Source organism: Oncorhynchus clarkii, chromosome 5 (assembly GCF_045791955.1).
Source record: "Oncorhynchus clarkii lewisi isolate Uvic-CL-2024 chromosome 5, UVic_Ocla_1.0, whole genome shotgun sequence".
NCBI lineage: Eukaryota > Metazoa > Chordata > Actinopteri > Salmoniformes > Salmonidae > Oncorhynchus > Oncorhynchus clarkii.
Window position 1 is genome coordinate 37,361,872 of NC_092151.1, and position 27,063 is coordinate 37,388,934.

The window sequence follows — 27,063 nt, forward strand, 5'->3', positions numbered from 1 at the left end:
AACAACATTTTGTAATATATTTAAAAAATGGCTTCTATTTGCATAATTCATATTCACCAATACATTTCTTGGTAGTCAAATAAATATTTATAATAGTTGTAAATCACAGCTTGTACGTTGTTTGCTGTCTTTAGCCGTTCGGATGAAAGAAAAGTGCGGGTCTCAACACAAACTAGCCAGGGCAATTATCACAAGTCATAACGTGGCAAGCTTATCTATTTAGCAAGCTAAAAACACAGAGCCTCGTAGCTAGCAAGTTGGAGGGATGGGATGTCATGTTATACAAGTGGGTGAGTGGCAGCTTCGGTGGCTAGCTACAAGTTGCAGGCGTCATTTGGTTAGCTTGCATGTGACTCGCTTTGCTGAACTTGAATGACTGTTATCCACAGTTAGTGCATATCCCTTAGTTGTCAATCAAATGTATTGGTAATGTTTGTTTTTTTGATAGTGGGTGCGGGACCTATGTGTGCACGCCCTTTCATATTTTTGGGGAATAATACTATAGACGTAATTTAACTGTAAAAAAGTAGGCTATAATACCCTTTAATGTGACATGAACACCACCGGCATGATGTTTTCATCAAATCACTTCAAAAAGGAGGCTACCTGCGCATGTTCAATCCACTCCATAAGGATTCCAGCATCTAAAACAATGCACACCATTCACCTTAAAACACCAAAAGTCTAATGATATTTGTTGATTGTCACTAGGTTCACTTGTAGTCTATAATGATTGATTGATTGCGTACACTATTGTCCGAACACATCATGGTTCCAGCTAGTCATCTCTGCCTACTCAGACTACTTTCACCCCATATCATTTCTGACATTTGGTAGGCTATTTGTTAGCCAACTTTTCTATAATTAGACAAGCCTATATGCAGCTTCTCTTCTGTCTTTACTTGTTGCTCTAGAAGACAAAAAAAAAACGAATTATAGAATGCATCAATAATAATTAGCCTAATCTAGTTGACATCAGTAAAGTTATTTTCCATTTCTGCTCTGAGCGAGGATGTGTAGGGACCGGGGAGAAAATACATTAGCCTAACTAAAACAGCAAAAATATTTTCCCTGCAAAACTTTGAAATTACATGAGTTGGACCAGTTTCAAGGATATGAAAAGCTGTGAAAATGATCCAACATGAATCTGATACATTTAAGTTGGACTTGGATGCATATTTTATGTGGTTGACATAGGCTATTGTCTCCTTTTATTTAGCTGACAAAGACTGCATGTTTGCACGGTCCCTAACCGTGCATTTTCATTATCTCAAGATGCTGAATGAAAACATTCCTCCACTTCTATTCCTGAGACAATTTTAAATGTGGTGTATAGTTTCACTACAAGATATATTATGCCGAACAAAAATAAAAATGCAACATGCAACAATTTCATTTTTTTTATTGAGTTACAGTTCATATAAGGAAATCTGTCGATTTGAAATAAATGACCTTTTAATAAAATGCCTTTTTTTTTAAAGGTAGGGGCGTAGAAAAGGTAGGGGCGTAGATCAGAAAACCAGTCAGTATATGGTGTGACCACCATTTGCCTCATGCAGCATTTGCCTCATGCAGTTGATTGTGGCCTGTGGAATGTTTTCCCACTCCTCTTCAATGGCTGTGCGAAGTTGCTGAATATTGGCAAGAACTGGAACATGCTGTCATACACATTGACCCAGAGCATCCCAAACATGCTCAATGGGTGACATGTCTGGTGGGTATACAGGCCATGGAACCACTGGAACATTTTCAGCTTCCAGGAGTTGTGTACAAATCCTTGTGTTGTGGGGCTGTTCATTATCATGCTGAAACATGAGTTGGCAGCGGACAATGGGCCTCAGGATCTTGTCACGGTATCTCTGCATTCAAATTTCCATGGATAAAATGCAATTGTGTTCGTTGTCGTAGCTTATGCCTGCCCATACCATAACCCCACTGCCACCATTGGGCATTCTGTTCACAATGTTGACATCAGCAAACCGCTCGCCCACACAACGCCATACACTTGGTCTGCAGTTGTGAGGCCGGTTGGACGTACTGCCAATTTCAATCTCTAAAACGACGGAAGCGGTTTATAGCAGATAAATTAACATTAAATTCTCTGGCAACAGCTCTGGTGGACATTCCGGCAGTTAGCATTCCAATTGCACGCTCCCTCAACTTGAGACATCTGTGGCATTGTGTTGTGTGACAACTGCACATTTTAGTGGCCTTTTATTGTCCCCACCATAAGGTGCACCAGTGTAATAATCATGTTGTTTAATCAGCTTCTTGATATGCCACACTTTTTAGGTGGATGGATTAGGAGAAATGCTCACTAACAGGGATGTAAATAAATGTGTGCACAAGTTCAGTATATATTATATTATGCTACAGTCAGTGTCCGTAACTACAGTAGGCTAAAACACATTTGTATTTTTAGTTCAAAGGAGCTGTCGCACCCTGCAACCCTACTTCCTTCGTCAGCCAGGGCGAGTAGGCTTCTATTCCTAATCGTATCAGTGCAATTTGGACTGCCAACTAGGACCACATGCTGAAAAAAGTTTGAGACGGTTTATCCCTCACTAGATTTGAGCTAATTCGTTGTTGATGTGCATACAGTAGCCGATTGAGGGAGAGAGAGCCTACCTTTTCTTTTTGGTTGTTTGTTGTAAAGTTCTCCAAAGTAAGATGACTCCCATGGTATTTACATACTGTATTTAAAGAGAACCATTAAGGTGTATTTTGTGGCTTTTGCAATTGCTTTTTATTGATCTAAAGTCGTGCTGTTGCTGCTCCCTGTAGTGTAAACACACAGTCCAGTTCAAAGTGAATAGCACACCTTTTGTTCAGGCCTATTGAACTCTGATTGGTAATTGCTCACCAGTCTATGTAGAGTACGGGCCTGGACAAAATAGACATGTTTTTATTTACTGCGGTGTCTATTAATTGCCCAAACGTACTGACGCTTTCCCATTCATATTACCATAGAATTTTCACAAATACACGACTCTACGTCATTTCCAAACATTCGATGAATGTACGAAAACACGAAAGGCAGCATATCTATGTGATCGCTTGTCTCAAAATGAGAAACATCTGTCGTCGTCTTCCTCAGGGTGTGTATGAACAGATTTTAATCAAATGGAAAGGTGCTAAATGTGCATCTTTTAAAATCTCCATCCCACCATGCTCCCCCATCCTTCAGAGCTCCGAGTCGTCGGACTTGTCTGATGGCCCCATTACGTTACATGAGTTCATGGAGGTGAAGAGCGCCCTCACGGCCTCCGAGGCCAAGATACAGCAGCTGCTCAAGGTCAACTGTCACCTGAGTGAGGAGCTCCAGTTGATGCAGAGCAAGGTATGTTTATGACTTTGGCATTATAACAACCCACCGATCCCACAGTAAGTCTAGTAGCTTTGTGCAGATTCAGATGTTTGCAGACCCACAAGAACTGCTTCCTTGTTGTGTTGGTCCTTCTCATGTTTCTTATGTTGTCGGTGCAAATAGGGATTTGGGTGTTTGTTTGAACACGTTCAGATTGTAATCCATATATGACAGGAACCTTTAGCTTATTCAAGGAAGCAGCTGGTTTGTTGTTTTCTCATGAGAAGTTGAGAACAATAGTCTGGGAGTGTCCTTCGTGACCAGACCAGGGCTATTTACAGAAAAGGAAGTGAAAACACAGTGGAAGTGCAGCTGCCTGGTCATGGAGAGTCTGGATAGAGAGATTTTTCTCCATCCAAACCTACACTGATATACTCACAATCTCCATGGTATTATCACCTTAGGTTTCACATACAGGCCTTTTTTTTAGGCTATTACACAGAAATAATGCTGATATTCTGAACTCCTGTCCCCTCCAGCTGAACTCCTTGCAGACTGAGAAGTCCTCCCTGAGATGGCAGACACCCAGTGGCCAGCAGCACCCCCAGGACCTCTCCGGCCGCCCCCCTCTCCCCGGGGGCCGCCCCATGTCCATGTATGAAACGGGCTCGGCCATGAGGCAGTATCCCCACAGGGGCGTGCCTCCTCGCCGTGACGACAGCCTCACCGTCCAGCCCCTCCCTACAAACGTAAGTTCAGAGGTCACACAGCTCCCTCCTGGACTGTTCTATGCCGTTCACTGTGGACCGTTGCCTTCAGAGTTTTTGGTTTGTGGTAATTATTTTTAAGCATATTTGGTTCAGTTTTTGTTTGTGCATTTACCCCCGCCCCTCCTCCTGTAGAATACAGTCAACTCCCTTTATGTGAACTTGGTTTGAACCCTTTCTAGATTGGGAGGGGTCCTTTGGGGAACGCCTCGTCCTCCCTCCCTACCTTCCCCTCCTCCCTGTCCTGGTCGCGGGACGAGCGAGCTCGAAGGGTTAAGTACCGAATCTTCCCTCTGAGAGGATGGGGGCAGCTGCCCCAGGGAAGGGGTGCTATCCCCTCTGCCTTGCCACTTCCTCTCCTCCTGTACCATCTCCTCATACTCTATCCTTCAACTGCTGCTGTACCTCACTGCCTCTCCTCTCCGCATGGTATGGCTGGCTGCATGCACCACTCTGCTGCTGTTCTTTACTAACCCTTATTCCCGCAGACAGCACTGCCGTGTCGAATACCTGAAGAAACTCTCTGGTTTTAGAAATGCCAGAGCTATACATTGGTGTCTGTGTGTTTTCAAAGGCCCCGAAACACGACATGTACACTGTGGTGTTTCCATACATCCTGTCAGAAGGCTACAGGGTTGTTGAAACAGATGAGGAATACAGAATGTCATGGTTCATTGTAGTGTGAACCGTGTTTACAAGCCATAGGGGGTGGACAACCATCTGTACTGAAGCCCTTAACCGTACCACAGGAATATTGATCTCATTGACTGCTTAATGCCACAGAGCTGGTCCCTGGTTCAAACGTACTACCTCGTTTTCCTCTCTGCTTTGAAACCAGTTGAGGTCTGGTTTAATATGAAATGGCTTTTTAGGTTCAGAGAGCATGATTCTGATCCGTCTGCTTCATCAAGCACGTTCAGTTTGGTAGCGTTTGTGCGGCTGTTCTCTCACCAGATTCAAAGGTTGTCTGCAAACTAAACTAAGAGACAAGCATCATCTTACGTGATCATTCATCCCATTGTAGGGTTGTAGCCTGGAGGGACAGAGCCGCATGCTGGAGAGTGACTATGACAACACACCAAACCACACAGGACTGGAGGAGTCCGGGTAGGACTTTTGATTTAAAATGTTTATAGTAGAAAAAATATTGTATATTTCTGACTTCTGTATGTAAAATGTGGAAACATTTTAGCAGTCGCTCATATACAAAGTGATCCACAAGTGAGGGAGTGCCTAACCATAGAACCTCTCCTCTCCCCATACAGTATGGGCAGGAACAGCAGTTGGCTCGGGGATAGCAGTACAGCAGAGCAGGGGGAGGATGAGACTGAGGCTGACTCCACCCTGCCCTGCACAGAGGACGTCATCTGTAAGACGGAGCAGATCACCAAGAATATTCAGGAGCTGCTGAGGGCCGCACAGGAGAACAAACGTGAGAGGTAAGGTCTGGGGAACACAGAAAACTCCAATCAGCAGTTAGAGAAAAGGTCTCTTGACTTAAAGGTTTGTGTAAAACTTGCCCTATCGGTTCTAAAAACGGGACATGGTTCTGCTCATATATTGTTCCTTCACCTATCCATCCTTCAACCTTCAGTAATTGTGATATTCAGAGGATGTATCCTGTTTTTCTTTGTTCTTCTCCTGAGTTCGGTTTTAACTGTCCTGTATTCCCACTCTGTCCTCCCCTTCCTGCCCTTGTGTCTTCCTGTCTGACTTTCTTCCTCACGGTGTGGGCTAGCTCCAGGCCAGGAAGTCTAGGCCGCTTCTCTGGCTTGCTGCCCTGCTGTGAGGGGGCCGGCCGAGGACGGACTTGTCTCTACAGCCTGGTGCCCTGCTCTGACAGGGCTGCCCAGGGCTGTCTATCTACCCTGCTGCCCTGTTCTGAGAGTGCTGAGGGGGCCCCTGCTTCCTCTCTCCAGGCCCCCCCTGGCTCGTGGTACTCTGGCCTCGGTCCTTGTCTCCAAGGCACTATCACCTTCTCCTCAGTCTGTGTGCTGAGGGGCGGGGGCGTGTGTCAAACGTAGCTGGCAGGAAACAAAGAGGACAATGTCTCAGATTCCCCTTTGGAATGCCAGATACAGCGCATTCGGAAAGTATTCAGACCCCTTCCCTTTTTCCACATTTTATTATGTTGCAGCCTTATTCTAAAATGTGTCAAATAAAGCATTTTCCTCATCAATCGACACACTATTTCCCATAATGACAAAGTGAAAACATTGCAAAAAATATTTTTGCACATTTATTACAAAAAAATAACAGAAACCTTATTTACATACATATTCAGACCCTTTGCTATGAGACTCGAAATTGAGCTCAGGGTCATCCTGTTTCCATTGATCATCCTTGATGTTTCTACAAATCATTGGAGTCCACCTGTGGTAAATTCAATTGATTGTAGAATTTAAAAAATGAGCTGGCGCACACCCAGAAAAATAATTTTATGTGAATGTGCTGACTAACGGCAAATAAAAATACAGTCGCACACTCCATATATCAACTCCCAGTCATTTATTGGGTAAATCACCAATGTTTTGGCATCACTGTGCCTTCTTCAGGGTCTTTATTTTTATAGTTTAAAATTCAATTGATTGGACATGATTTGGAAAGGCACTCACCTGTCTGTATAAGGTCCCACAGTTGACAGCGCATGTCAGAGCAAAAACCAAGCCATGAGGTTGAAGGAATTGTCTGTAGAGCTCCGAGACAGGATTGTGTCAACACAGATCTGAGGAAGGGTACCAAAACCGCATTGAAGGTCCCCAAGAGTACAATGGCCTCCATCATTCTTAAATGGAAGAAGTTTGGAACCGCCAAGACTCTTCCCTAGAGCTGGCCATACGGCCAAACTGAGCAATCAAGGGAGAAGTGCCTTGGTCAGGAAGGGGACCAAGAACCCAATGGTCACTCTGACAGAGTTCCTCTGTGGAGATGGGAGAACCTTCCAGAAGGACAACCATCTCTGCAGCACTCCACCAATCAGGTATTTATGAGTCCCCGGACGGAGGCCACTCCTTAGTAAAAGGCACACAACAGGCTGCTTTAATTTTGCCAAAAGGTACTATCAGACTATGAGAAACAAGATTCTCTGGTCTGATTAAACTAAGATTGAACTCTTTGGCCTGATTGCCAAGCGTCACGTCTGGTGGAAACCTGGCACCATCCCTACCGTGATGCATGGTGGAGGCAGCACAATGCTGTGGGGATGTTTTTCAGCGGCAGGGACTGGGAGACCAGTCAGGATCCAGGGAAAGATGAACAGAGCAAAGTACAGAGATCCTTGATGAAAACCTGCTCCAGAGCGCTCAGGACCTCAGACTGGGGGCGAAGGTTCACCTTCCAACAGGACAACAACCCTAAGCTCTCAGCCAAGACAATGCAAGAGTGGCTTTGGGACAAGTCTCTGAATAATCTTATGGCCCGGCCAGAGCCCGGACTTGATCCCTATCGAACATCTCTGGAGAGACCTGAAAGTAGCTGTGCAGTGAAGCTCCCCATCCAACCTGACAGAGCTTGAGAGGATCTGCAGAGAAGAATGGGAAAACTCCCCAGATACAGTTGTCGTCATACCCAGGAAGACTTGAGGCTGTAAACGCTGCCAAATGTGCTTCAACAAAGTACTGAGTAAAGGGTCTGAATAATTACAGTACCCGTCAAAAGTTTGGACACACCTACTCATTCAAGGATTTTTCTTTTCTTTTTACTATTTTCTACATTGTAGAATAATAATGAAGACATCTCAAATAACAGTTATGGAATCATGTACTAACCAAAAAACTGTTAAGCAAATCAAAATATATTTTGTAATTTAGATTCTTAGTAGCCACCCTTTGCCTTGATGACAGGTTTGCACACTCTCTTGGCATTCTTTCAACCAGCTTTACCTGGAATGCTTAAACAACAGTCTTGAAGGAGTTCCCACATGCTGAGCACTTGTTGGCTGCTTTTCCTTCACTCTGCGGTCCAACTGATCCCAAACCATCTCATTTGGGTTGAGGTCGGGTGATTGTGGTGGCCAGGTCATCTGATGCAGCACCCCATCACTCTCCTTCTTGGCCAAATAGCCCTTACGCAGCCTGGAGGTGTGTTGGCTCATTGCCCTGTTGAAAAACAAATGATAATCTCACAAAGCGCAAACCAGATGGGATGGTGTATTGCTGCAGAATGCTGTGGTAGCCATGCTGGTTAAGTATGCCTTGAATTCTAAATTTAAATTTTTTAATATATTTGCTAAAATTAGTAAAAACCAGTGTTTTCTTTGTCATTATGGGGTATTGTGTGTAGATTTGAGTGGGGGACAATTTTTAATTATGGAATAAGGCTGTAATGTAACGATGTGGAAAAAGTCAAGGGGTCTGAATACTTTCTGGATGCACTGTACAGGCCTATGGGGCTTTTACATGTCAACACACAGGCAATTCTTGATTCTTAGATTTTAGTCTGTTTGGGGTGGGGGTTCTGTTTTTATTAAATACAGATTCACACTGGCTATTCATTCAGTGTTTATACAATCCACTTGAATTCAAACTGTTGTCTTTAACACAAACCTTCACTATTGGCCCCCGTTTGACTAAAGCTGTGTCGTATTTGCTTTTTCACTTGTGTGCCAAACCCCACTCCAGATGGTGACCACAGAACACTGCTGAAGAATTTCACCCTGCCAATTTGTATGCGTCCTCAGTCTACTGGGTTATAACGGAGACATTGTTATTGATTGAAATGGTGGAAAGTTATGATGCATTCCATTATCTGATTTCTAAGCCATGTGTTGGTTTCAAACAATGATTCATTGTTGATGATGTTTTCAGGGCGTAACAGACTCCACTTCATCATATAGTCTACGGGGGAGAATATGGGTGGTTCTTGAATTACGTTGGCATTTGGGCTTTTTTTTCATTTAAATGTATTTGGGTACATCTTCCCATTCTAAATGAATCTATAGGGTAACTTAATGACTTTAAATCATTTCTACCATTATGATAACATTGTGCCACCAGTAAGAGTAGTAACACCAATGATGGTAACACCAATGATGGTAACACCAATGAGAAGTTTTTAAGAAATAATCTTAAAAGAATTGATGACCTTCCATTTCAGAAAATCCCAATTTACCAAAGTGATATGATTAATCAATTTGCTCACAATGTTATTTCCCTTCATTTAAATTGACTAGCACTAATGAACACTTTGGGTTTAGACACACCAAACGATCATTGGAATCCTCAAATGTAGACAGACTAAAAGGTTGTGTTTAGCTAATAATTTTCATTAATATAGATCCCTCCCTCTAACAGTTTGCCGCTGGAGAGAATGCTCAAGGTCCTTGTATAACTTTGTAATCCGTGATTTAAGGCAATAACACAAATGACAGTAAACTGAAAGACACATTGTATTAGTAAAGAAAATCTGTATTTTAATAGCCTTTGATTTTATTGATCTATACAATATTTTAAATATTTTTGTTCGCTGTCTAGCATCCAAAATAGATCTCTAAATACACCAAAACATGTCATAATTAGGTTTGGGCGGTATCCAGATTTCATTTCATATACCGTCCTCTCATCCCGGTATTTACGGTATTACTGGCTTAGTACACAAGGGGGTGGCAAAAAAAACCTTTAGGCGTCTTACCAGAATGCCAACAAATATAGCACAAGTAATAGTGAATTTCCATGGATGCTGCTAGCTAAATATGCTAACAAGCCCAAACAGAAATAAACAAATTGCAATGACAGGCAATCCAGGTCATAAAGTTATACATACAGTACCAGTCAAATGTTTGGACACATCTACTCATTCAAGTTTTTTTGTTTGTTTTACTATTTTCTACATTGTAGAATAATAGTGAAGACATCAAAACTATGAAATATCACATATGGAATCATGTAGTAACCAAAAAAGTGTTAAACAAATCAAAATATATTCTATATTTGAGATTCTTCAAAGTAGCCACCCTTTGCCTTGATGACCGCTTTGAATAGTCTTGGCATCCTCTCAGCCAGCTTCATGAGGAATGCTTTTCGAACAGTCTTGAAGGATTTCCCACATGCTGAGCACTTGTTGGCTGCTTTTCCTTCACTCTGCAGTCCAACTCAACCCAAACCATCTCAATTGGGTTAAGGTTGGGTGATTGTGGAGGCCAGGTCATCTGATGCAGCACTCCGTCACTCTCCTTCTTGACCAATTAGCCCTTACACAGCCTGGAGATGTGTTTTGGGTCATTGTCCTGTTGAAAAACAAATGATAGTCCCAAAAATATTACATTTGGACTCACCAGACCAAAGGACAGATTTCCACCGGTCTAATGTCCATTGCTCGTGTTTCATGGCCCAAGCAAGTCTCTCTTTTCCTTATTGGTGTCCTTTTTAGTAGTGGTTTCTTTGCAGAAATTCAACCATGAAGGCCTGATTCACCCAGTCTCCTCTGGACAGTTGATGTTGAAATGTGTCTGTTACTTGAACTCTGAAGCATTTATTTGGGCTGCAATCTGAGGTGCAGGTAACTCTAATGAACTTATCCTCTGCAGCAGAGGTAACTCTGGGTCTTCCTTTCCTGTGGCATTCCTCATGAGAGCCTGTTTCGTCATAGCACTTGATGGTTTTTGAGACTGCACTTGAAGAAACTTTCAAAGTTCTTGAAATGTTCCGGATTGACTGACCTTCATGTCTTAAAGTAATGATGCTGTCGTTTCTCTTTGCTTTATTTGAGCTGTTCTTGCTATAATAAAATGTAATATTAACTTTAATTTAAACAATAGGAAATGTAGCTGGCTACATTCTTTCTAGGATACAAATTAGAAACATGATGTCCATGCATTGTCTTTGCAAAAAATACCTTTTATTTTTTCATTATAAGCTCATTTACTTGCCAAATAGCGTTGCACTTCTGTCGTCATCTGAAAATGAAGCTATTGTCCTGCGAATGTTTTGCACTAATCTATTTTCTGAGAAGTAAAACTATACTTTCATGTCCTTGATCATTCTATTGAAGCAAAACACGTGACTTTCAATATAAAACGCTACCCATGTCATTACACATCTGGACTCCCTCTTTCTACCGTGTTGCCATTTTACAAACAAACACGTGACTGAAGAATCAACAACAAGTGGGACACAATCATGAAGTGGAACAACATTTATTGGATATTTCAAACTTTTTTAACAAATCAAAAACTGAAAAATTGGACGTGCAAAATTATTCAGCCCCCTTAAGTTAATACTTTGTAGCGCCACCTTTTGCTGCGATTACAGCTGTAAGTCGCTTGGGGTATGTCTCTATCAGTTTTGCACATCGAGAGACTGACATTTTTTCCCATTCCTCCTTGCAAAACTGCTCGAGCTCAGTGAGGTTGGATGGAGAGCATTTGTGAACAGCAGTTTTCAGTTCTTTCCACAGATTCTCGATTGGATTCAGGTCTGGACTTTGACTTGGCCATTCTAACACCTGGATATGTTTATTTTTGAACCATTGCATTGTAGATTTTGCTTTATGTTTTGGATCATTGTCCTGTTGGAAGACAAATCTCCGTCCCAGTCTCAGGTCTTTTGCCGACTCCATCAGGTTCTTTCAGAATGGTCCTGTATTTGGCTCCATCCATCTTCCCATCAATTTTAACCATCTTCCCTGTCCCTGCTGAAGAAAAGCAGGCCCAAACCATGATGCTGCCACCACCATGTTTGACAGTGGGGATGGTGTGTTCAGCTGTGTTGCTTTTATGCCAAACATAACGTTTTGCATTGTTGCCAGAAAGTTCCATTTTGGTTTCATCTGACCAGAGCACCTTCTTCCACATGTTTGGTGTGTCTCCCAGGTGGCTTGTGGCAAACTTTAAACGACACTTTTTATGGATATCTTTAAGAAATGGCTTTCTTCTTGCCACTCTTCCATAAAGGCCAGATTTGTGCAATATACGACTGATTGTTGTCCTATGGACAGAGTCTCCCACCTCAGCTGTAGATCTCTGCAGTTCATCCAGAGTGATCATGGGCCTCTTGGCTGCATCTCTGATCAGTCTTCTCCTTGTATGAGCTGAAAGTTTAGAGGGACGGCCAGGTCTTGGTAGATTTGCAGTGGTCTGATACTCCTTCCATTTCAATATTATCGCTTGCACAGTGCTCCTTGGGATGTTTAAAGCTTGGGAAATATTTTTGTATCCAAATCTGGCTTTAAACTTCTTCACAACAGTATCTCGGACCTGCCTGGTGTGTTCCTTGTTCTTCATGATGCTCTCTGCGCTTTTAACGGACCTCTGAGACTATCACAGTGCAGGTGCATTTATACGGAGACTTGATTACACACAGGTGGATTCTATTTATCATCATTAGTCATTTAGGTCAACATTGGATCATTCAGAGATCCTCACTGAACTTCTGGAGAGAGTTTGCTGCACTGAAAGTAAAGGGGCTGAATAATTTTGCACGCCCAATTTTTCAGTTTTTGATTTGTTAAAAAAGTTTGAAATATCCAATAAATGTCGTTCCACTTCAGGATTGTATCCCACTTGTTGATTCTTCACAAAAAAATACAGTTTTATATCTTTATGTTTGAAGCCTGAAATGTGGCAAAAGGTCGCAAAGTTCAAGGGGGCCGAATACTTTCGCAAGGCACTGTACTTAAAAGTAGCTACAAATATTACAATTTATAGAAAAACGTTAAATAGTTCCAACAGTATTTACAGTATTGAATAATAAATAAGTTAAATAAAACAAAACATATTTCTCATGTTTTTGTCATTTTAAAGTGTTTTTACTGGGTGCCAAAGTCAGGGGACAGCATTTACCACCATAATTCAAGAATTATCTATACAGTACTGGTGTTCAATTTCCTCAAATGGAGCACATGGTTGCTATTAATGAAGACACTTCAGTATATTCTATTTTGTCTGCTCCATGGTAGACATAACCAGGGCTGCTCATTCTCTCACTTGTCCACTAATAAACCTCCACCAGGACATGGCTTGCTGATTTTTGTTCTTTAAGAAGTGTCTTAATGTAGTAAGGGGATCAATGGCTTTGCAAGCTTCTGGAAACATTCCTAAGTATTCAACATATTTGTTTAACTGTCTTATTGAGAAGGAGAACAAAATGGGCCAGAGTTATCTACTAACACCTATGTTGGAAAAAGGATCACTCGATTATTTGATGTTTTCTTTCTCCTCCCCCCTCAGCTTTGTACCGTGCTCAGAAAGGATCCATGTGGCTGTGAGAGAGATGGCCATCCTGTTTCCAAAGGTAAGCTGGGATGACCAACTGAGACACTCCTCCTTTGTATGCAAGAGCCAGAGGGTTTTCTGTTTGGTAAACATGGATGGGAAATGAATGTCCTGCATCTTAGCTCAGCTGGTGTTCTGTTGTTAGATGTTGCACTCTTTTCTTCAGGGTGGTCGAGAAAAGTTTATGCAATCACACACACACACACAATGGCAGTAAATCCACTCCTTACACTGCAGTGTTAATAGGACCGTTAATGGCATATGTTTTGCCAACAGTACCTCCTGCCTCCTCTCTCCTTTACTCAGAGGCCATGCTCAGACACAGTGCGAGGGTCTCTGCGGCTGCTCACCTCTAGTGCCAGCCGGCTCCATGGGGAGTGCCAGAAGGCCTCGCCCCACAACCCTTGCCCCTCCGACATGCAGCTGGTCACGCAGCAGGTCATCCAGTGTGCCTATGACATTGCCAAGGCTGCCAAGCAACTCGTCACTGTGACAACCAAAGAGAACAGCAACTGATGTTTTTTTTAACCCAAGGACTAACATCCCTTTTTAGATATTTGAGATATATATATATATATATTATCAGTACTAATTTCAAGTTAGTGTTTATCAGTGTTACCATTGTTATTTGTATGCCACCATTTTTATTTAAAGTACTCAAGTTTACAGAAAGTGGACCATGCGAAATCTGGGTTACCCAAGGGATTTGTCCATCGGTTTAGACAGGTCATCATACTCTAGCAGTATGAGTATCTATCTGGGATTACCTCAAAAGGAGACATTCGATACTATTTTGCAACATTACACATTTTAAACAGCCTTGGATCAATTTCAGGTGGCTGAACATTTGTGGTTGCTGGGAGTGCTTGTTCTTGGTGCTCTCTGCTATGCAACAAGGACAGTTGGCTGTCCAATGCTTTCAAACAGTTCGCTTTTAACTTCTTATTCAAGGCCAAACACATTGGGATCTTAAACATAGTCAGATCCATAATTATTGGCACCCTTGATAATGATGAACAAAAAATACTAAAATAAATACATCTGACCATAGCACTGCCTGGAGTTTGATAAACGGCATTGGCACATTGGATTGGTGGATCTTTGATGTTATGGGACTATTTTGCTTCCACTGGTCCTGGGGCCCTTGTTAAGGTCAACAGTATCATGAACTTTACCCAGTACCAGGACATTTTAACCAAAAACCTGGTTGCCAATGCCAGGAGACTGACACTTGGCTGCAAGTGGATCTTCCAGCAAGACAATAACCCTAAGCACTAATGAAAATCCAGGTAGAAATTGTTAATTGACCACAAAATCAACATTTTCCAATTGCCATCTCATTCTCCAGACTTGCACACCCAGTGGTTTAAATTGAAGAGGGCACTCCATAAGAGCACGAGGAATGCTCTAAGATCCCTCCCAACGTGTTCTCCAATCTCATAATACATTTTAGCAAAAGGCTGTGTCTTTATCCTCACAAGGGGAGGGCGATAGACTATTGAAAACAGGGGTGCCAATAATTTTGACTTATTTTATTTTTGAGCCAACAATATAGCTCAGTATTTGTATTTATTTGATACAGTATTTTTTTGCTGATCTTTATCAAGGGTGCCAACAATTATGGGCCTGATTGTAGCTTAGTGGAATACTGAGCCATGATGCGTCCATCACAATGTTTTCCTCAAGGTATTTTCCATTAATGCCATTTTATGTTTCATGCCAAAGCCATAAAGGTGAGGACAACGCCCAAGTCAGTTTTCCATTGTTCAGTTTCTTTTCGTAGTTGTTTGAACTCAAAGGGTATAGCAAAAAAAGGATCATAAAAAAATAGGATCATACCTCCAATGTAGCCATACCTCACACACATGCACAATATACATTTTGTTTTAGTGTAGTGTTTTTTTCTGACGTTTATCCCAAAGGGATACTCAAAACAGCCAACCCAAATTCTATAATTTGTTTTGTAAAAAAGATAAGTATAAAAATGTACAAACCATCTATTCTTAATTCATGCAACCCTTCTCTATATTCTATGTATGAATACAATCTCACACTTGACAAATTGTCAACATTTTATTTTCTTAAAATGTTTAACAGGTAAAGTTCCCTCATATTCTGTGCTGTTTTAAGGCATGCAAGTTTTCATATTGGTGATGTCTTCTATACAGCATTTGGATTTCAATATATCCACAGGCAATCAGATGTGCTTGTGATCTCTCTCACTCTGTCTGTGTGTGGTGTGTGTGTGTGTGTGTGCTAAACCCAGCCTGTGTGTGTGTGTCCCATGATTTACATTGTCTTTATTGTGCTGCAAGTGGTAAAAACATGTGCATCTAATAGGGTTTTAAGATGTGTTCAAAACATTTGTCCTTTTTATATGTATTATGGGCCATACAGTCATGTGGGTGTCATGTGTTGTCCAGGGATGTGGGGAGTGAGGATCAATTGTGTGCCATTGCGTGTTATGAGCCAGACAACAGTCATACAGTTACTTACATTGTGATTGAAATAAAGAACTGCCTTTTAAAGTAATAAACTTGAATTTATAACTCGACTACTAGTTTGTTTTATATTACTCAATCTATAAATAATGAATAGGCCTACCTCAACTATTAGGCTACAGTTTGTTCTGTTCTGTCATATATCCTTCCGATTTAATTGTTCAATTTTTTTTCTTTATTGATAATTTTATCAGAGTAATGTTTTGTACAGTAGCGTTGCCCATTGAATAAATCACAGGTGTGTTCCGTGTCTAAACGTGACATGCCATTCGCGTATTTCATTCAAACATGTTTTTAAAAATAAAAAAAAACCTCTTGAATGGACGTAAAGTGAGAAGCACTCCCACGCCAACTTGGTGGTCCTTGCCAAAGTATACAGTTCAGTTGCCTTGCACAGTGAACACGGAAGAAAGCAATTGTGATCATTCAGGTTAGTCGTATTATTTCAGAAAACGATAGCACTATTAATGGATAACCAATTCGGAAAGCTTCCAGCCGACAACGCAGTGAATACAAAGTTGTTTCTGGAGTCACCTTTTTGTTGGTAAGTAGACCACCTGACTATCCATGTTCTTCATGAAATTGTAGTCGCTCAAGCTCGCCTTCAACGATACCTTTATCTAGAAAATATCGTCGCTTCATTCTCTTTCTGTCTCACTATCCATGGTTGTCTAACGACATTTTCAAATAAACTAAATTTACATTGTTATTTAGTCTTAACAAAACACAGGTTTGATATGCCACGTTCATGTCATGTCGGAATTTCTGACTTGATAACCTACTCGGAAGAGTCAGATCGAGTTATGTATATAAACCTCGGATTGCTGATGCTATATTACATAGCATCAGCCAATAAGAGGGTTTGAAGCAACCAGCCGGCCATATTGGCAGTCTTCCATAGGAATGAATGGAGCTCTACAGTATTTCATTTAAATGTTTAATATAGGCTATTTAAGTAGTGGCGGCAATAACATTAGAACTTTATAGGAGTTATACTTTAGAGGTTATACTAAGTAAAAAAAGTTTTGTTTAGTTCATATATAAAAGTATGCATTAAGGTGGCTGTAGTAGAATAAATGTGGCAAAAACAAATGTAGACATGAATGAATGCATTTCTATGGCTTCCAAAATATTTTATACAATGGACGGGGAGTCCCAAGATGGAGGTTTCAAAACAGAGCCCCCAGTCATCAATACTAAACTGAAATATAAATGCAACATGTAAAGTGTTAGTTTCATAAACTGAAATAGAAGATAGCAGAAATGTCTGATACACACAAAAAGCAAATTTCTTTAATTTTGTGCACCAATTTGTTTACATCCCTGTAAGTGAGAATGTCTCCTTTGCCACGTGACAGGTGTGGCATATCAACAAAGCTGAATAAACGGCATGATCATTACACAGGTGCACCTTGTGCTGGGCACAAAAGGCCACTCTAAAATGTGCAGTTTTGTCCCACAACACAATAGATATCTTAAGTTTTGAGGGAGTGTGCAATTGGCACGCTGACTGCAGGAATGTCCACCAGGGACTCCCAATCACGGCCAGTTGTGATACAGCCTGGATCCGAACCAGGGTGTCTGTAGTGACGCCTCTAGCACTGAGATGTAGTGCCTTAGAATGCTGCGCCACTCGGGAGCCATTGACCTAGGTGAATAATAACAAATTATGTGGAGTGAGTACAGCGTTATAATTACTTGATCAATGTCAGACTTGCAAAGATTACCATCACACATACTAATAAAGTACCATAATGGAATTTTGAATGAGCCGCAAGTATCTTTGTGGATGGTTCAATCATAGGCTCATCTTGGGATTTAAATGGTCTGTTGTAACAACCTTGCACAATGTTGTTTTGATATCTTGGTAATTTCAATGAATAGTCTAGGCATAAGGTTTACGAATCTGATTTTAATTAAGTATTGTATTAAGGTAGTGAAACCAAAGGAGTGAAACCCCAGCGCAAGAGGAACCATGTGAATGTGGGTTTGTATGGAGCTGCTGTAGCCCCTCTCTTTCCTCCCACACTACACACTGCATTGACCTCCTTGTGACTTCAGATTATATGAATGGACCCTTTTCTCTATTGATTGCCCAACAAGAAACAATCATAGAATTCCCATAAGCATTGTGGGAGAAAAATTCAATTTATAATCTTTCCTCCCCCCAAGAAGGTGTCCAGCTACGTCCAAGATGCTGAGTCTGCATATACTCACAACTGCTTGATTGCATTTCAATTCAATGTTTCATTCCTCTCCTTCTTTCCAGACTGCCTGGGGTCAAAAGTATTTGCTCCTATCAAATCAGACATCAGTGGCAATATAACAGTAAGCATGTTTTCCACACACTGTAATTGTGCCTTGTGTGTAACCCTACTGCAACTTACGTCTATAACTAATGCCTAAGCCTTAACATTTGGATGGTCATATTTTCCTTCCAGAAAATCCGAGGTGTGTTTGACAAGGACCCTGCCAAGTATGCAACTCTACAGCAGATAGTGGAGGCAGAGAAGGAGACACATGGCACAGAGTGGCCCAAAGTGGGAGCCACCTTGGCCCTAATGTGGCTGAAGAGGTGAGCTCAGAACCATCACATCTGAATGTGTTAGAGGTTTGTACTGCCTAAAGGCCGTGAAATTGTGTGCTTATGTCTAGATAGAGACCTACACTTCATGAATAATGGTGGGACTGAAATCAGGTGAGTTAAGCTGATTGTCCTCTCCCACAGAGGTATCTGTTTCATCCAGATCCTGCTGCAGAGCTTGGCAGACGGAGAGAAAGACGAGAACAACCCTAACCTCATCCGTGTTAACATCACCAAAGCCTACGACCAGGCCCTGAAGAAATACCACGGCTGTCTTGTGCAGAAGATCTTTAAGGTAAGACCATGTGACTAAAGTCATGTGGTGGCATAGTCTTGACGTCCTTTGACCCTTGACCGGGTTTTCTACTTAAGCCTGGTGCTCAAGCACCTCTGAGTGTATTGCTTTCATATTGTACTTCATTCACCCAAAGCAAAACATTTATAAATATAATAACTGAATGTGTATGAACTGCTCAGTGAAGGTGTACTATGTAACAGACCTGGGTTCAAATACAATTTAGGGTATTACTTTCAAAGACATTTGGAAGTAAGTATTTAGAAAAGTTTTATTTGAAAAGGCAAGTAGTTGAATATGGGAATATATTTGGGAATACACTTGGAAAGTATTTGAAAATACTCAAATACCCTGACTCAAATACACTCCCATGCATTAACCCAGGTATTTGAAAATAAACAATCTTCCGAAAACATCTGAAACCCTATCTCTTCAAAGAAGAGTGTACTTTAAATAATACATCTGTCTTACCCACACACACACACAAAAAGGCACATATTTTCCTACTAGTACTGACTTTGCCAGAAACTTCTTTATTGAGAAAAATGTACTTAACACAACTGTGATATGTTGTTGTCCCACCGAGCTATCTTAAGATGAATGCACTAACTGTAAGTCGCTCTAGATAAGAGCGTCTGCTAAATTACTCAAATGTAAACTAATATTTGAAAGATATATTTGAAAATACTTTCAAATAGTAGGCTATTTATAGGAAATTATGGTAACCCTTTACTTGACACCCAGCGTCATAACACTTTCTGACACGGTCATAACCATGTCATAATTTCATAACTGACATAATATGGTCATAACACTGTCATGACCCATATATTGACACCTGTTGTGACTTATATTGCATCATTTTGTGGCTGGTTATGACACCTACATAAGGGTGTTAAAACTCACATTTATTCAAATCATTTTTCCCTGCCAAGAAGTTTCCTTTCATTTGTAAGTTTGTTTCTTAAGTCCTTTGTTGTTGTTTGAAATCATATTTTAAATGAGTTGACACTGTCGTGAAGCATTATGACCATCCTGTGTCACTTGGACCAAGAAAATACACTTTATGACACTGTCAAGGATTATGACCGTCATATGACTGTCTGGCTTATATGATGATCACGTACATGCCCTTATGTCAGTCGTCAGTCACCAAGAGGGTGTCTTGTCCTGCTCCTGAAATCTGCTCCAGCATTCATCCCTGTCATCCGGAACAGAGCATTTGGGTAGGTGCATGTCTGACATCAATGTGTGTGCTATTACAATGATAATTTAATACAGTCAATTTCAGAAAATGCTAAAATAACATAAACATACTGTTGAGGCTATGGTGTAATGAACTGTTTTGCCTTGTGTGGTAGGTTTTCTGGGTTTTGACACTCTTATGTAGGTGTCATAACCAGCCATAAAATAACACAATATATATCACAACAGTCCTAAATATATGACAGTGTTATGACCATATTAATAACAAGTTATGTCAGCTGTTATGACATGGTTATGACCTCGTCAGTTGTACAACTGAATGCATTCAACTGAAATATGTCTTCCACATTTAACCCAACCCCTCTGAGTCAGAGGGGTGCGGGGGGCTGCCATAATCGACATCCACCTCTCCGGTGCCCGGGGAACAGTAGGTTAACTGCCTTGCTCAGGGGCAGAACGACAGATTTTTACCTTGTCAGCTTGGGGATTCGAACCAGCAACCTTTCGGTTACTGGCCCAACGCACAGTGGCCAAGTAGGCTACTGTGGCTATTTGATCATAATGTAGGCCTACCAGAGTGGCCTACCATCAAAAACAATGGATAAAATGCATCCCATAACATTTTAACATGGAACTAGCTGTTTTATCATTCAGCCTACAGAAGCAGCCAATGTGTGGTGTTCAATGTTGGGCTACATTCCATGAGAAATTCCATGAGAACATGCAGGGCTTGACCTTAACCTGTTTATCCTTCAGACAAGGAGGTGACTGAAAATGTGACGTTTGATGCAAGAAACCACTTTAAATGTTTTTAAAAAGTATTATTACTATACCATTATAGAGAGAATCAGACAAATTATGCTACCCTCTACCTATTGTCTATTTAGCTTATTCAAGACCGTCTCAAAATACAACACTACCCCTTTACCTGACTAGCTTTTCAAAGATGGCTAGAAAGGCACATATTTTGTGCTCTTGTAGAAAGCAATCACTCCCCCATTGCTGACTAGAAATTAGCTATAACTGGGCTAATAACTCACTAACTAGCAAAGGATATGAACAAATGTGCACAGGTGGCTACATGCAGCTCTCACTTTGATTTCAAAACAAGCTCATCTACTCGTGACGGCTCATGCTATAAACACAATCCAGTTCAAAGTGAATGTCACAGATCCATATATGGAAATGGCTGTTTATAGGCCTACTGCAGCTCTGATTGGTTATGGTGCACCGTTCTGTGTAGAGTAGGGGCCTGAGTAGTGCCTGTCACTGCAATAGAATCCTACTCCAATACACTCTGCCCACATGAACATCTCTTGCACAGTTAGTTTTGCTTTGTTTTGCTTTCAATGTTACATTGAAAGTGGCTAATATTGCGTTGATTCGACCAAAATTCCCACAGTAGAGCAAAACATTGATAGTGTTAACTAAAGGGGAAAACAATACAAAATTGCTTCTCTGCGCGGGCTGATATTTCTTCTAAACCCGCAGTTTAGATGTAATATTAGTCATATTGAGTTATGACATTGGATGTCAAGTAAAGTGTTTGTGAAATTATTATACTTTCAAATACTTCCAATATAAGTAGTTGATTCAGGCTATATAATTTGAAAATACTCAAATACACAGAAAATAAGTATTTAAATAACATGTACTCAAATATACACGTATTTGAGTACACACACACACAGCTGTATTTCTCCCTGTCCACTCCAGGCGGTGTTGCTTGCAGCACCCTACAAGTCAGACTTTATCAAGGCCCTGTCAAAAGGTCAAGAGGTCACAGTGGAGGACTGCATGGCTAGTGTACGCCAGTTCCTTGTCAATTTCACAGCCACTGTGGATGCCATCTATGAGATGTGCACAACGCTGAATGCAGAGCTGGACTATAGCGTGTGATGTTGTCCCCCAAACCGGACTGCAGCAGCATCCTGCTTGTTACTTTCTTTGTCTTCTGTTTTTCGTCCTTTCTCTCAGGTGATGGGACATTCCATCTTTTGAGGGTTGAGGATTCTATTTCAAAGAAGACGTTTTCATCCGGGGCACCATTTTTATTATTACTTTTCTGTCCCTCCTTTTAAAACCCTCCCTACTGAATGTTAATAGTTTGGCCCCTGATGAGTTGCTGCTGGACAGAAAGTGGCATATTCCGTGTTGTGCTTTTTAATTCGTACAGGTCTAGCACAGCTCTTGGTGCGGTCTGATGCTGTTACACATGATTCACCACAGGTAAGAGACATTCAGAAGTGATATCCTGAGATCTGGTCAGTGTTATTTTAATACAGCATCTCTTTCTCTGTGGGAGGGGAGAATATTCCTGCTATTGATTCGCATTGCACATGACTCATAAAATTCCTACTGTAACTCTGCTAAGAAATGTGAGATAATGCCCTCACTGCCTGGTAGCTACTGGGAAGTCAACTGTCCCATGCCTTTAAAGATTATAACCACCATTAGTGGTTTTAGTGACTTCAAATCACATTTTATTAGTCACATGCAACAGATACAACAGGTGTAGACCTTACAGTGAAATGCTTACTTACGAGTCCCTAACCAACAATGCAGTTTAAAAAAAAAAATACGGATAAGAATAAGAAATAAAAGTAACAAGTAATTAAAGAGCAGCAGTAAAATAACAATAGCGAGACTATATACAGGGGGGTACCAATACAGAGTCAATGTAAATGTAGGTATGTGCTCATCGGTTAGTTGAGGTAATATGTACATGTAGGTAGAGTTGTTAAAGTGACTATGCATAGATGACAACAGAGAGAAGCAGCAGTGTAAAAGGGGGGGGGGGGGGGGGGCAGGAAGCTTGGTCCCAGGGATGTACTGGGCCGTGCACACTACCCTCTGTAGTGCCTTGTGGTCGGAGGCCAAGCAGTTGCCATACCAGGCCATGCTCTGTAGAACCTTTTGACGATCTGAGGACCCATGCCAAATCTTTTCAGTCTCCTGAGGGGGAATAGGTTTTGTTGTGCCCTCTTCACTGTCTTGGTGTGCTTGGACCATGTTAGTTTGTTGGTGATGTGAGCACAGAGGAACTTGAAGCTCTCAACCTGCTCCACTGCAGTCCCGTCGATGAGAATGGGGTGTGTGCTCGGTCCTCTTTTTCCTGTAGTCCACAATCATCTCCTTTGTCTTGATCACGTTGAGGGAGAGGTTGTTGTCCTGGCACCACGGCCAGATCTCTGACCTCCCTATAGGCGGTCTCATCGTTGTCGCTGATCAGGCCTACCACTGTTGTGTCATCGGCAAACTTAATGATGGTGTTGGAGTTGTGCCTGGCCGTGCAGTCATGAGTGAACAGGGAGTACAGGAGGGGACCGAGCATGCACCCCTGAGGGGCCCCTGTGTTGAGGATCAGCATGACAGATGTGTTGTTACCTACCCTTACCACCTGGAGGGTTACCCATCAGGAATTCTAGGATCCAGTTGCAGAAGGAGCTGTTTAGTCCCAGGGTCCTTAGCTTATTGATGAGCTTTGAGGGGCACTATGGTGTTGAATGCTGAGCTGTAGTCAATGAGTAGCATTCTCACATAGGTGTTCTTAAGTTGTCTATGAGTGATGTTTGAACAACTGAACATTTAGTTGTGTAGGGTTGCACTTCTTTCATGTCTTTTTGGGTTAACGATTTCAGTCTGTAAGAGTTTCCATTAGTGGAATCCATATTTTCAGTTCCTTCAATTTTGTCAACACAATGCCAAACAGTATTTGGCACATACATTTACATGTCAGTTTCCTTCACTATTGGGTTGTCATACTTCATACTATTTTGAAAGCATATTTTTTTTTCAGAAAGGTTATTTCAGAAATTGTAATGTATGTGCTAATTGTTGGAAACTGAGGGGAGTCATTCTATAGTGCGGGTGACATGGTTTTGAGCCAATCAAAAGAACAAAGTCAATGCATATATTTATTAATTTGCAAGAAACATGCTTGGGTTTGTACTGTATATATATACCTGGAATATGGTTATGTGCATTGCTCACATCAAATCTCTGAACACCCTGTAGATTTCAAATGATGAACCTAATTTATATTCAATTTTAAACATTAAAATGTGAATTGAAGTACTGTGTATTGAGTCACGGTGTCCTTCATCACTTTATACCAAAAGCCAATGGATAAAACCAGCTCCTGCCTACCTGTCATAAGAAGCAATTCACTTGTCAACCTCATGGGGGGGACATTTACCAAATAAATATGAATTCATTGACTGTGTCCTTCTCATGGGATGCAGTTGCAACTTTTTTCCAATAGAGGTCACCTTCTGTTTATTTACACACAACATAAAAATGTTGGACATACTTTATGTGCTCTAAATAAAAGGGCATGTATTTGATAACATACTGGAACACTTTCACCCTCTACATTTACTTAGCATCTTTATTGCCAATAGTTTTATGCAGTCAATGTAATGGGGTGACCGCTCTAATGAGAGAGCCTTCCCCTTTTCACCGACCCCCATTATCTCCCCTCTCTGTCCCTGAGGGACTGTGGTAGTGCTAAAGGACAGAGTGGCTCCTGTCCCTCTAATCCTTTGTGAGCGTGTGCTGTGCAGGTTGAACAGGCCTCTTAATCCTGCAGGTTTATCAGCACAGCTGCCTCAAAGCCCAGCCAGGAGCCAGGACACAGACAGCCTGGGAGGAACAGGAAGGGAAGCCTCCCGGCAGGGCAGACAAAAGACCAAGAACAAACAAAAAGACCAGAGACGGGGCCTCACCGACAGCTCCACCTTTACGACAGGTCTACTCAGCACCTAAACACTGAAGAAACAAAGCTAAATCAACAGCCCCTATTTACAGCAGTAGTGTCAAACATGCGGTCCCGATCTGATTTATTGCGGCCCCATTTGTGCGCCTAACATGAATGAGCTTTTTTTACATACAGTGCCTTCAGAAATGATTCATACTCCTTGACTAATTCCAAATTAATTTTCCAAATTAATTCCAGACTAATTTTGTTAGTCTGAATTCAAAATGTATTATATCTTTTGTTTCTCACCCATCTACACACAATACCCCATAATGACAAAGTGAAAACATGTTTTTTGAGATTTGTGCAAATTTATTGAAAATGAAACACATAAATATCTAATTTACATAAGTATTCACACCCCTTTGCTATTACACTCCAAATTGAGCTCCGGTGCATCCAATTTCCTTTGATCATCCTTGAGCTGTCCATACAAGTTGATTGGACCACCTGTGGCCAATTAAATTGTTTGGACAGGATTAAGAAAGAAACACACCTGTCTATATGAGGGTCCACAGTTGTCAGAGCAGAAGCCATACCATGAAGTCCAGGGAACTGTCCATAGATGTCCAAGATTTGCGTTCCAACAGGACAATGACCGCAAACATACAGCCAAGGCAACGCTGGAATGGCTTCAGAACAAGAATGTGAAAGTCCTTGAGTGGCCCAGCTAATTCCATTGACAATCTGCTTACAATCTAATTTAACAAAGCCTGAGAAAATCTGCAATGAAGAATGGGAGAAAATCCCCAAATCCAGATGTGCAGAGCTGATACATACCCAAGACGACTCAAAGCTGTAATCGCCACCAAATGTGCTTCTACAAAGTATTGATTCAAGGGTGTGAATACTTATGTAAATGAGATTTATGTATTTCATTTTTAGTAAATTTGCAAATATAAAAAATAACATGTTTTCACTTTGTCATTATGTGGTATTGTGTGTAGATTGGTAAGAATGTTTTTATTTTGAATTTGGGCTGTAACAACAAAATGTGGTATAAGTCATGGGGTGTGAATACTTTACAGTATGAGTAAGCACAATGGCAATTTTAGCATGTAAATCTTGGTGGGGCAAAAAAAATGTGGGATGCATGCAAGAAAAGCCACTACACAACACAACATTAATTGCACTACACCACTGCTACACCTGGCTATCAGTGGAGCCTTGTCTGGCAGTGAAACAGATCATTCAGCATAATTTACTGCCTTTAAAAAAAACATAGATGACATGGTTGACTTGCTTAAACAAATGTGGTTTCTACTGACAATTGAGATGAACAAACTATGGCATAAGGGGACGACAAGCGTATAAGAGGCAATCCATAATTCCGATAAGACATTTATGAGCGAGCTCGGACGAACGTAGTCAATATAACTATCAGCACGTTTGAAATGTACAACGACAGAATTCAGAACATGGGCCATTCTTACGGTGTTCTCCCTGTACACCAAGTTAGAACTGTAGGATAAATAAAGGGGACATATAAGCAGACAATGAAAGCTCTTACAATAATCGATGATTACATTTCTCAAAAACAGGTTATAGGCTAGATATGCACCACCAAGTCAGAACAGTAGGCCAAATTAAGTGGTGAAACTTTGTCATTAAAGTCTGGCAATCTCTGGATTTATGGTGCTTTCAGACAACTGGGAACACGGGGGGGAAAAAAGGTTGAATCATGGTGACGTCAGTGATCTTCGGGTGTTAGCTCTAGAAAGAGGCCAGAGTTCCCGATTTACAATTCCGAGTTGGATGAAAGTTCAAAACGTATTTTCCCAGTCGTAGCTCCTTTTTCCTGAGTTCCCAGTTGTCTTGAACTGTCTAAAGTCAGATTTTACCGTTCCGAGTTAATAGTTGTTTTGAGCGCGCCACAAATCATGCTTCATTGACAGTATGGCCAATGTTGAATGTTTATAATTACAAAAAAACTACGAAAAGAGACCCTTAATCTTAGATTTGGGAACACAGAGTCACTCCACTGAATAGGATTCTAAAGATTGCTTTGCAATACTTGCAGTTAGCCACTGACTCCTTCCAAACCACTCATTGTTGAATTTGCGATTTCCAACTTGTTGTGTAAGCCTTTATGTCCAATGGCTGATGAGCACCGATACATTTTATCTAACATTTCTCTTCATTATTTCTCTTCATATGACAAGGATTAAAAATAATTTGCCAGTAGATTGTCGACTTGATTCATGATGATGACTGCTAGCTAAGATTTTGAAAGTATGATGTTGTATGATCCATATGATCAAAGCTACTGTAGATATAACGTGATTTGACATCATTTTATCTGTGTCCAATGACCTTGAGCCTTCTTGGATGGACACTTCTAATGTAACATTTAGCAATGTAACAATGGCAGCACTCAAGGGAATTACATTTTCGAGCTCTACCCTTAGACTTGGCGGTGACATAGTGTCCCCATGA

The 27,063-nt window shown here is 41.1% G+C and overlaps 2 protein-coding genes across 4 annotated transcripts in view; both read left to right on the forward strand.

Annotated features, from left to right (window-relative positions):
* LOC139408767 (ARF GTPase-activating protein GIT2-like) overlaps positions 1-15,836 on the forward strand; it is a 22,199-nt gene extending 6,363 nt beyond the window's left edge. Inside the window, exons 14-21 of one of the 3 annotated variants that reach the window (XM_071153066.1) lie at positions 3,188-3,340; positions 3,847-4,056; positions 4,257-4,346; positions 5,099-5,181; positions 5,340-5,513; positions 5,813-6,010; positions 13,238-13,301; positions 13,589-15,836. In XM_071153066.1, coding sequence (XP_071009167.1) covers positions 3,188-3,340; positions 3,847-4,056; positions 4,257-4,346; positions 5,099-5,181; positions 5,340-5,513; positions 5,813-6,010; positions 13,238-13,301; positions 13,589-13,798 — 1,182 coding nt within the window. In that variant the 3' untranslated portion in view covers positions 13,799-15,836. The remainder of the gene's footprint in view (positions 1-3,187; positions 3,341-3,846; positions 4,057-4,256; positions 4,347-5,098; positions 5,182-5,339; positions 5,514-5,812; positions 6,011-13,237; positions 13,302-13,588) is intronic. The other 2 variants (XM_071153064.1, XM_071153065.1) reach the window with 2 other exon arrangements.
* A 266-nt stretch (positions 15,837-16,102) lies between these two features.
* Positions 16,103-22,637, forward strand: LOC139409681 (glycolipid transfer protein-like). Its single transcript, XM_071155091.1, has 6 exons — positions 16,103-16,108; positions 16,233-16,315; positions 18,027-18,111; positions 18,225-18,358; positions 18,512-18,662; positions 21,585-22,637. Exons 1-6 carry the CDS (start codon positions 16,103-16,105, stop codon positions 21,765-21,767), a joined length of 642 nt encoding a protein of 213 aa, XP_071011192.1. The 3' UTR covers positions 21,768-22,637.
* The last annotated feature ends 4,426 nt before the right edge of the window (positions 22,638-27,063 follow it).